This window comes from Plasmodium chabaudi (assembly GCF_900002335.3).
Source record: "Plasmodium chabaudi chabaudi strain AS genome assembly, chromosome: 14".
Classification (NCBI taxonomy): Eukaryota; Apicomplexa; class Aconoidasida; order Haemosporida; family Plasmodiidae; genus Plasmodium; species Plasmodium chabaudi.
The window spans coordinates 1,328,996-1,347,477 of record NC_030114.2 but is presented as its reverse complement, the minus strand read 5'-3'; the positions used below and the strand labels follow the sequence as shown (position 1 = coordinate 1,347,477).

The window sequence follows — 18,482 nt, the reverse complement described above, 5'->3', positions numbered from 1 at the left end:
ATGAAACAATTAAAGGACAAAAAAAATTGGGGACATAACAGCTTACACCTAAATGAAGGACGTAAATATGGAAAATTAGTCACTTCAAAAAATCAAAAAAAATAAAAAAAATAATGATTTTGCATTATCCCCATTTAATATTTACACATAAATCGTTAAAAATATAAGTTAAATATTTAATACCTCTTCTAATTACATCATGTATTAATAAATTAGAAAACATATATTAAGCAAAAAATGTCAAGTCGATATTTAAAAAAAAATTCATAAAAAGGGGAAGGAAAAAAAACAATAAAAAATAAAACAAACTGTTTTTTATTTTTATTTTATTTTTTTTATTCTGATCTAGCATTTTAAAACATAATATTAAAAGAATATTATATTTTTTAATTATTAAAAAAATGGATTATGCACGTTAAAAAAATAGTATAGTAATAATAATTGCTTGCTTTCTCAGTTGATAGAGTTTGGAAATGGGCTAAAAATTGCTATCCGAATCACTTGAATTAACTAAAAAATGCTGTAAAAAAAAAAATAACAAAATAATATAGTAATAACAGATATATTAATAACATCAAAGTGGAAACACATAATTTTTGGTGATAGAATAAAACTATCATATAATGCAATGGTTGTATTTTTCTCTATTTAGGTATATATACATTTATATATGGATCATCAGTAGATTTTATCCATTTATTGGATTCTCTTTTTTCCATTTCCAACATTTTTTCTTGAATTTTTTTTGGAAATTGAGCAATATCACCTAAGACAATGTGAGGAAAATATAACAAAAGAATATTAATATATATTGGGATGAAATATGTGAAAATTCACACACAGGTATAATATGTGGATATACAAAAAATTTAAACAATTACCAGACGGTGTAATATAATCCATTTTTTTTTTTATTTGTTGAATGTCATATTGTCCCATTGTAGCATTTATAATTGATAAGCTATTTTTATTATAACTACAATTAATTTTTTTAATATTAAAGTATGATGGTTTAAAATATTTAAACATATATAGTGATGGATTTAACAATTTTATCTTTTCATATATTTTGGGTTCTTCATAATTATAACTTTTTTCGCTTTTTTCATCAACTTTTTTATTTGGAAATCTAAAAGAAAATTGGGGTTCATTCGTTTGAGTTTGTTCACTTTCACCTCCTAAAATTTCCACAGACGAAAACCCGTACAATCCCAAGTTGCTCATTAAGACCTATAAAATCGAAAATTAAGAAAAAAATATATCCAGTTTTTTTGCTTTCTTTTAATGTATGTTAATATGAAAAAAAAAGCTTTGCTAAATTAATTTGCCTTATAGTGTCATTTCATATATTTCTCTGTGTGTGAGAATTGTAGATAAGCAAATGGCAATTTGCATAAATGGCTATGCATATGTATGTGTAGATAAAATGATATTAATAATGAGTTTAAACATACCAATACTTCATTCAAATCACAGCATATGTCAATTGCATCTAATGAATCCCATATATCATTGTAAACTGGTGATGGTTTGGCTATAAGTATTTTTTTATTTTTTATTTGTTTTTTTTTATTTTGTTCGTCAGTATTTCTCTGAATGGGTTTTATTTTATATTTATCAAATATACTCATAGTATTATTTTTAATGGATGACATATCATTTTCTGTCTTTTTTTCTATAAGAGTAAATTCTCCCCACATATAAAGAGAATATTCTGCAGTTTTATATTTCGTTATTAAGCATACAAAATTTTCTGAACATACAATTTTCTGAACCGCTATTGTTTTTGATATTATTGACAATGGGTAACAAGAGATTTCATCAAGGTTACTTAATTTTTCTTTATTAATTCCTAATGTGCATTTATAATTATTACCCCATAAATATAATGAATTTTTATTTGTTCTTAGGGATATATTAAAATTATCTCGACACAAAATATTATGACAATCTGATATTAAAAAAGTTGGTTCATATAAATTTTGATTATAATATTTTAAGTTAATAAAAAAAAAATTTCCACTAATATATAAATCGCTAGTTTCAGTTATATATCCACTGTGATAAGAAGCACAACTTATATTTTTAATGTGAATATTATTTTTTTTAAAATATTTTATAATTTTAGGATATCTAATTACATTTAATTCATATTTATGCCCACATTGGCCATATGTGTTATTACCCCATGCATATACATTTCGATTTTCTGAAAGAGCTAACGTATGTTCAGATCCACAACAAATATTAATTATTTTATTAGTTTCAGATATAATTTTAGTAAATTGAACTACTTTTTCTATTTCTCCAGTTTTTTCATTTTCTTTTTCGACTATTTTATAATCTACAATATCATTTATAGATTTATCTTCCTGATTCTTATAAAAGTTTTCGGTACCAATAATATACTTATCTTTATATTCAAATATTAAGTGTTGTAAATTTTGCTTATATTTATTACACAAACTATTTATTTTTGTCTTCTTATTCTTTTCGGTATCATATAGAATATATTCTTTTGAACTACTTTCATCATCAAGCCGTTTCTCTTTTTTATAATTTTTGTCAATGGTATCACTTGAATTGGTAATTGTACTATCCACTCGATTTTTCAAAATTATATTATCCTTCGAAATGTTATCATCATTTTTAAGATTCTTTTTTTCGGTTTGATTTTTTTCTAAATTATTTCCAATGTTATCATCGTCCAGAATTGAATCATATTTATTTGTATCATCAAATTCAGGGAATTCTTCTTTGTTCATATTTTCTTCATCATTATCCATCGAAACCAATTCATTTTGTGTATTATTAATATTGTAAATAAAGTTTTTTTCAAATAAATTATAATAACCTAATTGGCCAAACTCATTGGATCCAATACTATAGACAAATGTGTGATAATAATTTTTGCTATTTCTTTTATTAACATTCCATGGTATTGGTTCATTTGAAGCTGTTTGTTTTATTAACAAAATTGTGTGTGTTCTTCCGACAAATATTTGTATTGATTCAAAAACAGGTATATTAAAAATTGTATTTTGGCTATTATTAGTGCATTTTTGAAACATTTGTTTCATATATATAATTTTAAGTATAGTATTAATTTTATATGCCCATGGTAATGTATAATGGTATGATATATTTTTGTATAATTTAAGATTAAACACAATATTAAATATATGATTTTTTTTTTGAAATTTTTTAAAGTAAAAAAAATACCATTGTTTTAGTAATATATTATATGTTAATAACTTCATAGCTTTTTGTTCTTTTAAAGTATAATAATTATAAAATGGAAAATTGTCTTTATTTAAAAAATAATATTTTCTTTTATCATATTCATTACTATATATATTTAGTTGGACATTTGAAAACACTTTTTTTAATTTACAAAAACTTCGCCACCATCTTTGGATTAAAATCACACTATTTTTTATATTATTATATTTAATAGTTTCTAGACATGTGTGTATATATGCTTGTGTAAAATATATAGCATCTCGCAGCATTTTATATTGTTTCCTAACAACATATGCTTTATATTTACTTTGAATTTTTATTACTGCTTCGGGAATTTTCAGAAGACTTTGTATATTGTTTCGATTATATATATTTTTAGCTAAATGATGATAATTTACCTTAGTAATAATATTCGAATAAGTTAAATATTTTCTTTTTATTGATAAAAAACAAATTTTTAAAAGAAGTTTTTTTCGAAAATCTGTGAAACATGCATGTTTTCGAAAATTTGACTGAATAAGTAATGCACATTTATTTGGTATAATAACATCGTTTATATGTGCTATAGTTTTTATTTGTACAATATATGTTTTGATGGTATTATATATACATTCCATAGCTTTTTTTTTATACAATTCAATTTTTAAAGCTTTAAATTTTCTTTGTTGTATTATTTTTCTATACCATGATTGTATATACACACTAGCTGCATATCGAATTAGTTCTTTTTCTTCTTTCATAAATTTTTGCTTATATAATTCCAAATCTTCTCTCGTTTCACCTTTATTTCTATTTTTAACAATATAACTATAAAATATTAAAAAAGATACTAATAAATTTTTTTGTTTTTCTATTTTATTCATCTTTGAAGTATTAAGAAACTTTCGAATGTAACTTTGAATTTTTACAACTTTATTTGTGTAAAAATTTTTCATCTTTTTGTCTTTATAAGTTATGTACAAATCTTCGTTTTTTTTAGTACTCGGTAATATTGTTCTTACAAATTCGTTTCTTATATGTTCTAAAATAAAATAATATCGTTTTTTTATAAATACAAAATTATTATAGTAATAAACATCTTCTTTTGCTAAATTTAGACAATGCACAATTATTTTACATAAATTTTTTTTATCTTTATTTGGTATATTCTCTAATTTGTAATAGTTTTGTGTATGTTCTTCACTATTTTGAGTGTTACTCGTACTATTATAAATTTTTTTTATTTTTGTTTCTTTCCATTTTTTTGAGGAACCCTCATTTACTATTGTACCGATAGTATTTAATGATGGCCCATCTGGCAGATATTTCTCGTAACTTTCTTTTGTTTTCTCAAATTTTTTTTCATAGCTGTTTACTAACCTTGCAAGACTTCCATCCGTATTTATGTGCACACAAAAACGTAAGTACTTATTTATAAAATCCATATAGGAAATATTATAATATAAATATTTCATTTGGTATTTAAAAATAGTTTTTAAATGCAAAATTTTCACTATTGATTCAATGTGTTTTTTATTTAGTTGTTTTTTAAGTTCCGAAAAATCGTTTATCTGCTTGTATGAAATGAAAGATAAATAAGATTCCATTTTTTTACGCACTTGATCTGTCTTTTCTTTTTTCGGATATTTTTTATATGATTTGTTTACAATTAAATCATCTTGTAAATCACTATCTTTGCCATCAATGTTTTCATTACTTCTGTTTTGAATATCATCATTGTTAATGATTGAATCATTAGAGGACGAAAGTTCATTTTCATTGGGCATGGAAAATTGGGGATATAAATTTTTATTTTTGTCAATATATTTGGAAAAGGTAATAGAATTATCCGTTTTGTTTTTTTCTCTCTCATTTATAAGATATATATAAAACCTTTCATAACAATTTTTAATAATATAAAGAAAGAAAGATATTTCATTATGCATTAAATTACTTTTAAAATATTTTAATGAAACAGAATTATCTAAAAATAATTTTTTTAAAAAATCCATTTTAGTATTTTCAATAATATCAATAGTGTTATTTAACGGGCATAGATCTTTAAAATTGTCTAAGAGTATATTATTACATTTGTATTTAATATTATCATTATTATAATGAACTATGGAGAAATTACATTTTTTTGCATTTTTAATTATATTTTCATTATATTTTTTATGATTTAATTCTTCCATTTTATTTATATCTTTTATAACTTTGTTTATAACTTTTTTTATATAATGCTCACTATAATATTTTTGTCTTATGTTGTTTCCCCTCGATTTTTCGTTGTCTATTCCTTTTTGGTCATCAGATTGTTCATTTATGGATCCGCTAATTTTATTATAAATATTTTTTATGTTTTTTAACTTATCTATTATTCCCCAATAATGTTGCATAATTTTTTTAATAGAAAGATGAAAATTATAAATTAATTTGAAATATTCTGGTTTTGTTAGAATATTATTGTTTATATTCAAATTGTCCTGTGACATATCTTCTTCGATAATGGCTAAAATTTTACGTGTATACTTTTCCAATAAATATAATATCACATTTTTTTTACATTTATAAATATAAGAATTATTTAAATTCCGATTTTCTAATTTATCGTTTATTCTTTTGCATTTGTTGATACTATCCACTGTAGCATCTTCATAACTTTTGTTTTTGTTCCTTATATTTTTAATAGTATGAATAGTGCATATATCAAGATTAAAAGCAGATATTTTTATATAATACGAATAAATAATTTCATTGTATATATTGTTTATAAGCGAAGATAAGCTGCTTTGTTTATTTTCGTTACACACATGTTGGTATTTTTCAATCTCATTATTATTATTGTTATTAACATTTTTCTTATTATAATTTTGATCCATAGAATTATGCATAACTCCACTATTTGAGTATATATACCATATGTGATTAATTTTTCTTTCAGTTGAATGTCTATTATTTAAATATTGATTGACTTGCTTTATTATTTTAAGTTTTAATCTAAAATAAACTGTAGAACAAAAATTTGTTAATTTTATTTTATCATTTAAAATGTCTAGAAAATCACATAAATCGATATTTAATAAATAAGATATATACTCTTCTAAAATATGTCCTACAAAAACGATGAAATAATTTGACTTTATTTTTTTTTCTGAATTTTTTTTTTTAGAGATATTATTATCATATTCTGGATGAGATGATTGTTCACTATTTACATAACTTTTATAATTAAAATTTAAAAATTTATTTAAATTAAATTGTGTATTTTTCCCTCCCGTATTTTCATTATTATTTAAGTGTAATTTTCTCAATTTTATATAATCATGAACTTGAATTAGTTGTATTTGTAACTGATTTAATGCTTTCTGTTCATTTAAAATTAGACAATTTCTTATACTTATATATATATTTATAAATAATATTGCAAAAATTATTTTATTTATATTAATTATGTCTTCTTCTGAAAACCCGATTTTTAAAAAGGAAGAAAATAATTTATCAGCATCAAAACTGTTTAATTTTGTATATGGAATATCTATGTAATTTCTGCATATTTTTTTTATATCTAATGTATGCAATTTTAAGTCTTTAAAAAATCGATGATGATTATTATTTAATACACATTTGAGAAGAAAAAAAAATATATGGGGAATATTTATAAGTTTTCTTAAATCGATTACTTCGTCTTTTATATTTTTATTATCTGTACTTGTTTCGTTTTCGTTACTTTCCCCTCCACTTGTTGAATGTGTAATTTCATTATTGTTATTATTTTTTCCTTTTCCTTTTGTTTTCATTTGTTTGGCTATCCTTTTTTGATTATTTGTTTTTTTTTCTGAATCAATTAGCTGGTTAAAAAATTCATTAATTTTTGTACATATATTTGTAACATTATTATTTTGTTCGCTTAAAAAACAGGGAACTATATTAAAATATATTATTTTATTATTTACACATTTATATATTATAAAATTAAAACATTTGTTAACAAAAAATAAGTTAAGAATAGACATAATGTTTTTATAAGAATAATAAAGTTCTTTGTTATTTTCGTCTTTTATTATATGTTTTAATATATAATTATTTATTACATATTGATTACTATATTTTTCACCATGTATAAATAAAAATTTGTTTTTACATTCTAAAATTCCCATTTTCTTATTATTATGCATATTTTTAAATTGTTCATAATTTATTTGTTTCGATGTAATACTGTTGCTACGACGATTATCATTTTGTGTATTCCCCATATTGGGGTTATCCCACTTTTTTTTTTTCTCGATATAATTTATATAATTTTCATCAATATCGCTATTTATACTATCACTATTAGAAGTTTTAGATTTCCCTCTATTTATTTCTAGCCTAATATTGAATAATGTAGCAAAATTTTTCAAAGTATCGCTATGTATATCCGTAATCTCATTATTACTATTGATAAATAAATTTTTTCTTATTGTCGATATATATTTACGACCTTTTTCCTCCATTCTTTTTAATATCTCAAAATTCATTAATTCTTTTTTATTTAAATATGATATATTTTTGTGTTCATTCCTATAACTGTTGTCTGAAGAATCTGAACTTTCCTGTAAATTTATATTGTCATTCTCATACTTTTCTTCGATACTTTTTTCTTTAATATTATTCATAAATAATTTAAATATATAGTTGTTTTTATTTTTATTTTTAAATAACAATTTATAAAAATCTTTTACATTTTTATTTGGATTTATTATAATAAGCATATTATTAAAAATTGTTAGGTAATGATTTTCCTTGTATCTTTTTATAATTAAATCGGATATTTCTGTCTCTTCATTGTAAATGTAATAAATATCATGAATGTCTAAGCTATTCCTAAAGGGGAGAAAATAAGTTAAATATGTGTATATGTGCATAACATATGTTAGCATAAGCATACATATAAACAACAATACACGGTTGAAATCAAACTACCCTTACATTCATAGTCAAAATGTAAAGTGTGTAATTAATTTTTGATTAGTTGTATTAGGTTAATGAACTGGGCAAATACTATTACATATTTACCAGGCATATTCTAAATTTTATGCACACTCGAATAAAGATATACACACATATGAATATATATAGGAAAATGCATATATTAATAAATTTATATTACCTGGAAAGGTTAATTTGTTCTATGCCAAATGCTGTATTTCGGTCTTTTACATAATCTTCATCATATTTATTAGGCGAAACAATTTGATTATTTTTTGTAAATTCTTCTTCGATTTCTTTTTCTATTCTGGTTAAAATATTATCATTTGTATTCAAACTTTTTAACTCGCATTGTTTTTTATTATCATCCGATTTTAAATGACCATCGTTTTTCCCCCCTTTAACTTCAGGGGATGATTTTCCAATGATGATTTGCTGGCTACTCGGCAGCATATTTTAGAATATAAATATGTACATTCCTACGCATACATGTAAATTATTATTTGTATATATTCTTATACAATAGTTATATTTTTTATATGACAAATAAACATTCTTGGAATATTAAAGTTTCTTTGTTCAAAAAATTGCTAACACATTGCAAACTGAACAAAACAAAAAAAAAATAAAAAAGTTACTTTGTGTATTTCAAAAAATACAAAATAAAATAAACAAATAAATATATTAAAATCGTTGATTAAAAAAATTATTATAAAAAATATATAATATACTAAGTTAAAAATTATATATACAATTTTTTTTTGGGGAGGGGTGTGTGGAAAGGGGAAATTAAACACTCTCAAATTTTTTACATTTCGGGAAAAAAAAAGGAACGTTAGTTAAAATAAATTTATCCCACATTATTTTTTTTTAAAATTCATACATGCATTTATACTTATTTACATTTTTTGGATATATATAATTATATAAATTTAAGAAAAAATAAAAATACTATGGCATTAGAAAAATTATAAACAAATTGTTTATATATTTTGTATATATTCTTCAAAAGTAGGATAATAAATCTAAGTATGTATGTTATTCCACAAAAATGAAAATTCCCCAAAGGGAATAAAAACAGATAACCCTATTCAAAAATTAGTTACAGTTTTTTATTTTTACATTCAGGCATATATATATATTATAAGAATGTTAGAAATGAAAACAAATGGAAAGTAGAATAACACACATTTCTTTGAGAAACAAAGAAAAAAAGTATGTGAAAAAAAAAGTAATGAAAATAGCGATAGTAATAAACAAATAAGTGAGTTGTATAAAAATTAATATTAGGTCACTAAAAAAAGGAAATGAACAATAATAATGGGATGTAGCAAAAAAGATGGTGTCAAGGGTAACCAAAAGGAAACCCAATTATACAAACTAGACGATGATATTATCGAAATAATTATTTTTAATATTTTATCACTAATAATTGTAAATGATGAACTAGATAAGAAGAATTTCAAAAATAAAATAATAGACTCTATTATTATTAATAATATAAATTTTATTTTAAATAATTTTTATATGTTTTCTTTTAATAATATACAAAAATTATTATTTATAATTGACATGATATTGAACAATGAAGTTATTTATTATAAGTTTAACAAAATAATCGATATAAGTACCTTAGAATGGAATAACTTTTCTACCACCACCAAAAACAGTAACATTGGAAACAATGCTGATACAAATTTAATAAACCGAGAGAGAGGTAATATTGCAACAAACAAGAGTAGCATGTCTAATCATATTAGCAGTCATAAAAATGAAAAAAGGAATGAAAAGAAGAATAACGGAAAAAATAAAAAATACATAACTGGAAAACAATACACATATATTACAGACAGCTATAATATAAACAATGTGAACAATTATATTGATGATATTTTTATTTATATAGAAGAAAAAAATACTTATTTAAGTATATTTCACTTAAATTATATATTTAAAAATAATACAGAGTATGAGAATTATTTTAAAAAAAAATATGAAAATTATTTGTCCTTTGGAAAATATTATCATAATATTACCAAATTGTGTAAAAAGAAATATCAAGAAAATACCCCTTTATATATAAAAAAAAGTAAATATATAGAATTATATAAATCTTTAATAAAACATCATATTTCAAATTATAATTTAATAGATAAAAATGATAAAGATTATGAACAAATCATATCTGCATTATATGAAAAGGAGTATACTTCTTCATCAGAATGCTATGATGATTTTGATGAAAAAACTAATAAGGTACATAAAAAAAGCACTTATAAAAATAGTATGAAATATACAAAATGTGTCAATTGTGGTCATACTTTTAACTCTTCTAGTAATACACATAGTTGTAATAAAACAAATTATAAAACAACTAATTGTATAGACGAAAAATACATTGTATATAACATAATGAATGAGGAAAAAATAAAAAAATTATATAAATACAAAACAAAAAAATACAAACTAATGATAAATAATAATTTTATAAACAAACAATCTTATATTTCTATAAATATTTTCCCATGTAATGACATACACATATATAATATAAAATTTCAAACATTATCAACAAATGTATTTATAAAATCGCATTTATTAATATTATATACAAATATGATATTATTTTTTAATTTATTAAACTCTTCTTTGTATTTATGGGTATATAAATTCATATCATTTCTTATAAATATATTAAACAATTTTAATAATACGTTATATATATATTTAGACAATACCAAAATTCTTTCTCAATATAATAATAATTCACATTTAAAAGGTGATAAAAAAAATATGTACAATAAATATATAACTTCTATTAACAATTTAGAAAATATAAAAACTGACGCTTTAAAAAAAATTGTCCAAAAATATTCAAAAGAAGACAACAAAATAAACTTTAACTTTCCTTCTGATAATTATGGATACATACAAATTTATGATAAGGACAAAAAAGGAAAAACCCAAAAATTTGTTTTTCATCATTTTGTTCAAATGCAGATTTTCAAGTACTACGCTATCTTGTGCCTAATAGAGATCGAAAACTTTTATCAAGGTTTGCTTACCATTTCATTTTACATTCTCGTTTTTGTCATTATTATTACGATTTATTTTACTTACACTTTCTTTACACATTTTTGTTTTTTGTTCCTTTCCCTCCATAGGAATACTATCATGCTTGCTTGGGGACGTGTACAATAAAACGATTGGAAAAATAGGCAACTTCAGCATAAAAGATAATTATTATGACACATTTTTTATTAGAAATAAGCATGAAAAGACAACAAATGAACCCAATTTTACAAACAATAATATCGATTTATATTTACTAATTATTGAAACGAAAAATATAATGTATAATAATAATATCAAAAGCGAAGGCCAAATTGTGAATGTATTAACACATTTGTATTTTTTAATATTATTTAATTATATTAATATTTTAGTGCAATACTCAATTATAGATAATATGCTTATACAAAATGAAAACAATTTTAAAGCTACGAATAATATAAAAGAAGCAATTAGTGATAATAGTGGTAGCCATTTTGCTAAAGATAAATACGAAAGTAACGAAAAAGAGAAAACTGATGTATACATATGTAATAACAATGAACTATGTCAAATAAAAAACGAAATTATCGAGTTAATAGATAAAAAAAATATAAAACTTGAACTTTTAGAGTTTCGTAAAAGTGAATATATAATAGAAAAACCGAGTGAAAAAATGAATTTCAATGGTAGCTTAATTACATTACCATTTTATACAAATTTTAATTTATTAAACTATGATTTTTATTATAAAAATGATGTTCAAAATTGTGTACATATACAATCCAATGAAATACAGAATGAAAATACAGATATCCAAATTTATCAGAAAGACAAAAAGAAAGAAGAAACTATTATTTCCAATTCTATTAATTCCTTATCTCCAATATTTGTTAATTTAGTAAAGGAAAAAATTCAAAATATTTTTAACCATAATTTTGATTTGATATTTCATTATAATATTTATCTTCCTTTTTATATCGCTACTTTTGGTGGCATACTAAAAAAATACAATTATTTTTTATTTGAAAATAATAGCTATTACTTTTGTCTAGGTTTATCTTATTTATATATTTCATATGACCAAATTAGCACAGACATAATTAATGAAATGTGTAAAAAGGTATTATTAATTATTAAAAATAATTATTATACAGACATTAGTAAAATAATTATAATAAATGTTTTTATATCTTTTTTAAACAAAAAGGATGTTTTAAATTTTTGTGAACAAAATATTAATTCGTACTTTCCTACACTATATGATAGTAAAGATTTAATTATTACAAAATATAATTTCCTTTTAAAATTAATACGAAAAAAAAATATTTCATTAAACTTGTTGGATATATATATCCATTTATGTACCCATAAAAATAGTGAAGCAATCAAAGAATCATCACAACAAGCAACATTACTAACTGAAAATATCCAGTTTTGCACTAATTTATTATCTATAATTAACCCTCAGACAAATGTATGTAATAATGAAGGATTCATTTCCTTGAACACAGAAAGTGACGATTCTTGTAGCCATAGCATTACTGATTTTCCTATATTTTCTCTATCCAATTTCGATACAAAAAATTGTAGTAAGCTTGAAAAATGCGCATTGAACAAGAAAGTAAAAAATAATTCTAAACATAAATATGGTAAAGATAATACAAAATTTGAGATTCATTTTGATCAAAAATGGAATACAAGTTTTTCTCATTATTCATATGATATCGAAAGTGATGAAATGTCTAATTTTACAGGGATAAAAAAAGCAGTATCAAAAAAAAATAAAAAAACAAGATTTGACAACATATTTGAAAGCTGTAACGAAATTAGTGAAAATAATTTTTCTGACATATCACAAAATGAAAAAAATGTGAATATGAAAAAGAAGTACTTTTTAATATTTTCTTATTATATTGTGAAACACTATAAAAGAAATACAATTGTAATGAATATGTTAAAAAGCTTAGTACTTAACATTTTATTATTTAATCCAGATGAAATAAATCTATTATTTTTTATCCTATATTATTTATATAAAAAAAAAGACATTAAATTATTTAGCTTTATTGAAAATGTTATATTAAATTGTTTATCTCATTTATTTAATAAAAAATATAAAATAATTGAATTTTCTGTATTTTTATATTATCTTGTAAAAATTAAGCATTCAAATACTATTCATATACTTAATATGCTATCAGATGTTTTGAAAAAATACAAATTCCCTATTAAGGTATATATTATTATAATTAAAATTATCAAGGTTATTTTACAATATCACAATATTAATTATAATTATAAATATTTGTTATCAATTTTAGAAATAATTCAAAACATACAAAATAATGCCTATTTATATCGAGTTAGTACATATTATATTAATGTTATAGAAAATAAAGTAGCTTTTTTGGAAATTGATTATTTTAAAATTCAAAAAAATGCTTTGACAAATTTAACCCTAGAATATAATATAAACAAAAATAATAAAATTTCTCAAATAAACACATTTCCAATAAAAAAAAATATTATACCTGAAAAATATACAAAGACATATATACTATTAGGATATATAAAATTAATTCATTATAAGCATGACAGAAAAAACATACTTAACCTGTGTGATAACGGGTCTACTATTTTTTATTCTCAACAGAATGCACCAAATATTATTAGTAACAATAAAATAAATAGTGATATGCTTTCCTTAGAAAAATACTATAATTGCAATGATTTTAATTCCGAACTTTTCTATAGAATATACAAAGATGAGGAATATAATTTGGAACGATACATAAACTATATTATGAAAAATGATCATTATATTTATTTACCCCTATCTTTAATTTATGCCCCTAAGTATAAAAAAAAATTTATAAAAAATTGCATCGGTACAAGTAATTCCAAAATAAAGAATAAAACCATTTCAAGACATGATTTGACACAGATAAAAAAAAAATATAAAATAGAATACAAAGACAAAAAGTTATATTCCCTTAATATTTGTTTTATTCACAAACCACATTTTATTAACATGCATAATGTGTATATCCCATACATAGAATTTGGTGATAATATTAGTAAACATAATAATCGAAAATTCAGAAAACAAAATGAAAAAAAATACCGCATAAAAGGATGTAATAAAGGTGTAAGTCTGTTAAAAATACCTAATAAAAGGATAACTTTTACCTTACAAAAAAGAAAAAAAAAAATTTTTATTGTTTACTCTAAATATAGCTATATGTTGTGTAAAAGTATCACACACGAAATGAATTGCTCTATTTTGAATAATATAAAAAATAATGGAAGAAGTAAAAAACAAAATATACTTCCAAATCGTCAAAATGATGCATGTATAGAAAAGGGCAACCAATTATTACAAGAAACACAATCCACGAAAAATAGACAAATAAGTGAAATTATACAAAAAATAACAAAAATATATAGTAAGAATTTTGTAAATTTAAAAAAAGATTTAGTAAAAAAAGAAATATACAAAAGAAAGTGGTATTTGAAAAAATACATGTTAAGATTAAAAAAAGTGTATCATATAAAAAAGAAAAACTGCAAAAAAGGGAAACCGAAAAAAAAAATTATGAATAGATATAAATTATTAATTAAAATAGGTGTAAAATTGTTAATCAACACCACATTTTATGCATATATTATTTATTTAAACAAAAAAAAAACGTTTAAAAAATTTTTAGGGGAATATGATTTAAAATTTACTGATTTCTTTTTACCCTTTAAAGCGCCTACTATATATTGGAAAAATATTTTTGAAAATATATGGAATGGGAAATTTGAAAAAATGTATAAAACTGCAAAATATTTTAATATTACATCCGATCATGCTTTAGATGTAATAAATAAAAAACTATATCCCTTTTTAATTATGGACCAACCGAATATAAAAAATACTAAAATTTACAATAAACCTAAATATAATATGCATGTAGAAAAAGCATATGCCCTCAATGATACTTTCTATGCTTATAATAAGAAAAAAACAAATAGACAAATAAAAAGAGATATATTGGACGAATTCTATATTGATAACTATTCCCTTAATTCGTCTGATACAAATTTTAAATCAAATAAAAGCAATGAACGCCATTTTAAATATAGTGAACTTAATGCAAGACGAAGAAAACATAAAGAAAAAAAACGCTTTAATCTGTATAAGCCCATATTATTATACAGCACATTTTATCTTGGCTTAAATCATCTATGCAATAAGACTAAGGAAAAAGAAAAGGAAATAGTTAACCCAGACAAAAAATTAAATAATATTATTAAAATTATAAATAAGATGAAAATACGTAATAATATTTATTCATTGTTAAAAAATAGGAAAAAAAAGTTTTTTAATTTTTTAATGAATGATGATAATGAAACTATTATGGACAAAAATATTCAGAGAAGTGTAAATAAAAAAAATAAAAGTACCAAAGAAAATACTAATAGTAGCGCTATTAATAAATTCGTTGGAATATTTTTACCTCCTAAGCATCATTTGCTAATGGTTTTCCAAATATATGACAAATCAACTATTGTTAAAATTCGCACAGATAATTTAAACGTTCTGAATTATTTGGATCCATTTTTAGATGAATGTAATTATTATCCATATATTCAAACAAAAGATAAACATATGTCTATTTGCATATGTGAATGATGATTATATAGTTATATAAAAATCTGTGCATCTTTTATTTTTGTAAAATAGTAAAATACCCTATAATATACACATCTATTTTTTCTTCCTTTTTTTAGATTTCTCCTAAATCACGAGTCCCTTTTTTTAATTAATTTATCTACTTTAATTTCAAGATCGGAGTAACATTTTTGTGTTATATAGCATAATTCGTTTTTTTGATAATAATTCGATGGATTTAATTTTAAAAAATATATAAACACTTTTATCATATTGGAAATATCTTTTTTGGCTTATTTTTAAAAGCATATTTGATTTTTTGATGATACTATATTGACATTCATTTAATATATTGCTTTATTGGCAAACTTTATAATATAATTAAAAAATTAAAAAAATGCAAAATAATTGCTAAAATTTATAACTAAAAGGAATATATTTGTGCAAATTTTAGTTTTATAACTCTTTTAAAAAAATAACAAAATAGAAGCATATTAATATTCACGCTTAATCAATGTATTAAAAGGTAAATATTCAACAACAAAAAAAAGAAAAAAAATGTGTTGCATCATATACAAGCAATGCACATATGTAATTTTAAAAAATTAATTACTTTAAAAAAAGGAAATAATAATAAATTGGTGAATGGATAAAAAATGTACTTCAATTGTTATTCCCATAATTTAATTGTTGAGTCCCAGCTAGCTGTAGCTAACATTGAGGTTTTGAAAGGATGCCATGCACAGTCTATACAGACATTACTATGTGCTTTTATATTTTTAAAGTTAGACATTTTTTTCCAGTTCCATATAAATAAGCCTCCATTACTATCACCACTGATAACATATTTCCCATCATTACTACATGATACATTGATAGAATATCCAATATTTTTATGTCCTTTAAATGTTTTCTTCGAAAAGAATCTAAATTTTCCTGTTGCTTCATAAACAGTTATCATATTATTCATCGATTGACATAAAAAAAATTTGTTACTTGGATGAACAGAAACGGATGTTATTGAAAACATGGAAGCATCAGAAATATATTTAACAACAACTGGTAACCCGTATTCCCAAATAAATATTTTTTTATCATCTGATGTACTGACAAGTTTTTTATTATTTTCACATAAAGTAATTGTATTTATAGCTTGTAAATGTTCATTATATTCTAATTCTACATTACCTGTTCTAAAATCAATATGACAAATTTTATTATTAGCACCACCTACTAAAAAGATATTTGGATCATCATCATTTAAGCACAAACAATATGGTGTTTTTTTCTGACTATATATTCCTTTTATTTTTCCATATTCTGTGTCCCAGTAAATAACATTATTATCATAGCTGCAACTTATAAAATTTGACCCATCTTTATCAAATAATACATCCTTAACTCCTTTGAAATGCCCTTTGTATGTTCTTACGCAATTTTTTGATTTATATGAGCTCCACAATTTTAATGTACTATCTAAGGAAGCAGATAAAATATAATTTCCATATTTTGGGAAAAAACGAATTTTTTGAACTCCCATTTTATGCCCCTTATATGTATGAATTTCTTTTTTGGGGGGAAAATTTTCTTCTATTATAAAATCTTTTTCTTTATATTCTGATGGCAATTCAAACCATGATTTTTTATAATAATCATCAACTTCATAATTTATATGTAATGTTGAAACAATTTTATCATTATATAATGTATTTTGTTCGCTTATTGTATTATTTTGAATTGCTTCTTCAAGTCCACACGGTTCCAATTTTAAGAATACATTTTTTTTTGAATTGTTTTTTTTAGATTCATCTACATCGTCATCATTTTTATCATTTTTATGTTTTTTATTGTCACCTGTTTGTTCGTCTCCGTTTTCTTTTTCTTTGTTATTATTATTTTCTCTAGATTCCCATGGGCCTTTATATTTTTCCAGGGAATAATAATCATTACTTTCACTTTTTCCTCTTTTTTTTCGACTTTGATTTACTTGTAACTGTCCAATGTTTTCAGAATAACTAATTGGATTTGTTGCTATTATATAATTTTGATAATTATTTTGGTAATAATTTTTTAATGCGGGGTTTTGAGCAATGCCAGTTACATTAAAATGATTATATTGGTAATCAAACATATTTTTATTAACAAATGTTGTTTCTATGTTTCCATTAAAATGGTTTTTATTGGCATTTTTTAAGAAATTGTAGTGTCCATTTATACTTGGCCCTTGCTGTGGTTTGCTCATAATGCTATGGTAAACTGGGTCATCAAACATAATTTTTTTTTCCATATTCTTAAATTTTTCTCTATAATTTTTTATTTCCATATCATAGGTATTTACATCAGGGGCACAATTTATTAAACCCATTGAACTTATATTTACTATTTGGGTATTTTCATTCCCCTCATTTTTTATACTTGCATTGTTTTCATCACATATAGGGTCCGTTGTTTTAGTGCCACTATTATTTGAACTCTCTTTCTCGTTTGAGTTTTTATCATTAGAATCATCTACTTCCAGATCATCATTTTCATCATACTCTTTCAACAAATCCATTATTTATGTACGCATATTTATAAG

The 18,482-nt window shown here is 22.0% G+C and overlaps 3 protein-coding genes across 3 annotated transcripts; 1 reads left to right on the top strand and 2 right to left on the bottom strand.

Annotated features, from left to right (window-relative positions):
- Positions 1-478: 478 nt before the first annotated feature.
- PCHAS_1437500 (conserved Plasmodium protein, unknown function) lies at positions 479-8,646 on the bottom strand (the record flags this gene model as incomplete). Its single annotated transcript, XM_016799704.1, has 5 exons — positions 479-520; positions 663-766; positions 882-1,230; positions 1,455-8,088; positions 8,375-8,646. The coding sequence occupies 5 exons, from the start codon at positions 8,644-8,646 to the stop codon at positions 479-481; spliced, it is 7,401 nt and encodes a 2,466-aa protein (XP_016654958.1).
- An 867-nt stretch (positions 8,647-9,513) lies between these two features.
- On the top strand, positions 9,514-16,034 carry PCHAS_1437400 (conserved Plasmodium protein, unknown function; the record flags this gene model as incomplete). Its single annotated transcript, XM_016799703.1, has 3 exons — positions 9,514-11,248; positions 11,358-15,863; positions 16,024-16,034. The coding sequence occupies 3 exons, from the start codon at positions 9,514-9,516 to the stop codon at positions 16,032-16,034; spliced, it is 6,252 nt and encodes a 2,083-aa protein (XP_016654957.1).
- Positions 16,035-16,574: 540 nt separating this feature from the next.
- Positions 16,575-18,458, bottom strand: PCHAS_1437300 (pre-mRNA-processing factor 17, putative; the record flags this gene model as incomplete). The annotated part of the gene is made up of 1 exon (XM_738923.1): positions 16,575-18,458. One exon carries the CDS (start codon positions 18,456-18,458, stop codon positions 16,575-16,577), a length of 1,884 nt encoding a protein of 627 aa, XP_744016.1.
- Between the last annotated feature and the right edge of the window lie 24 nt (positions 18,459-18,482).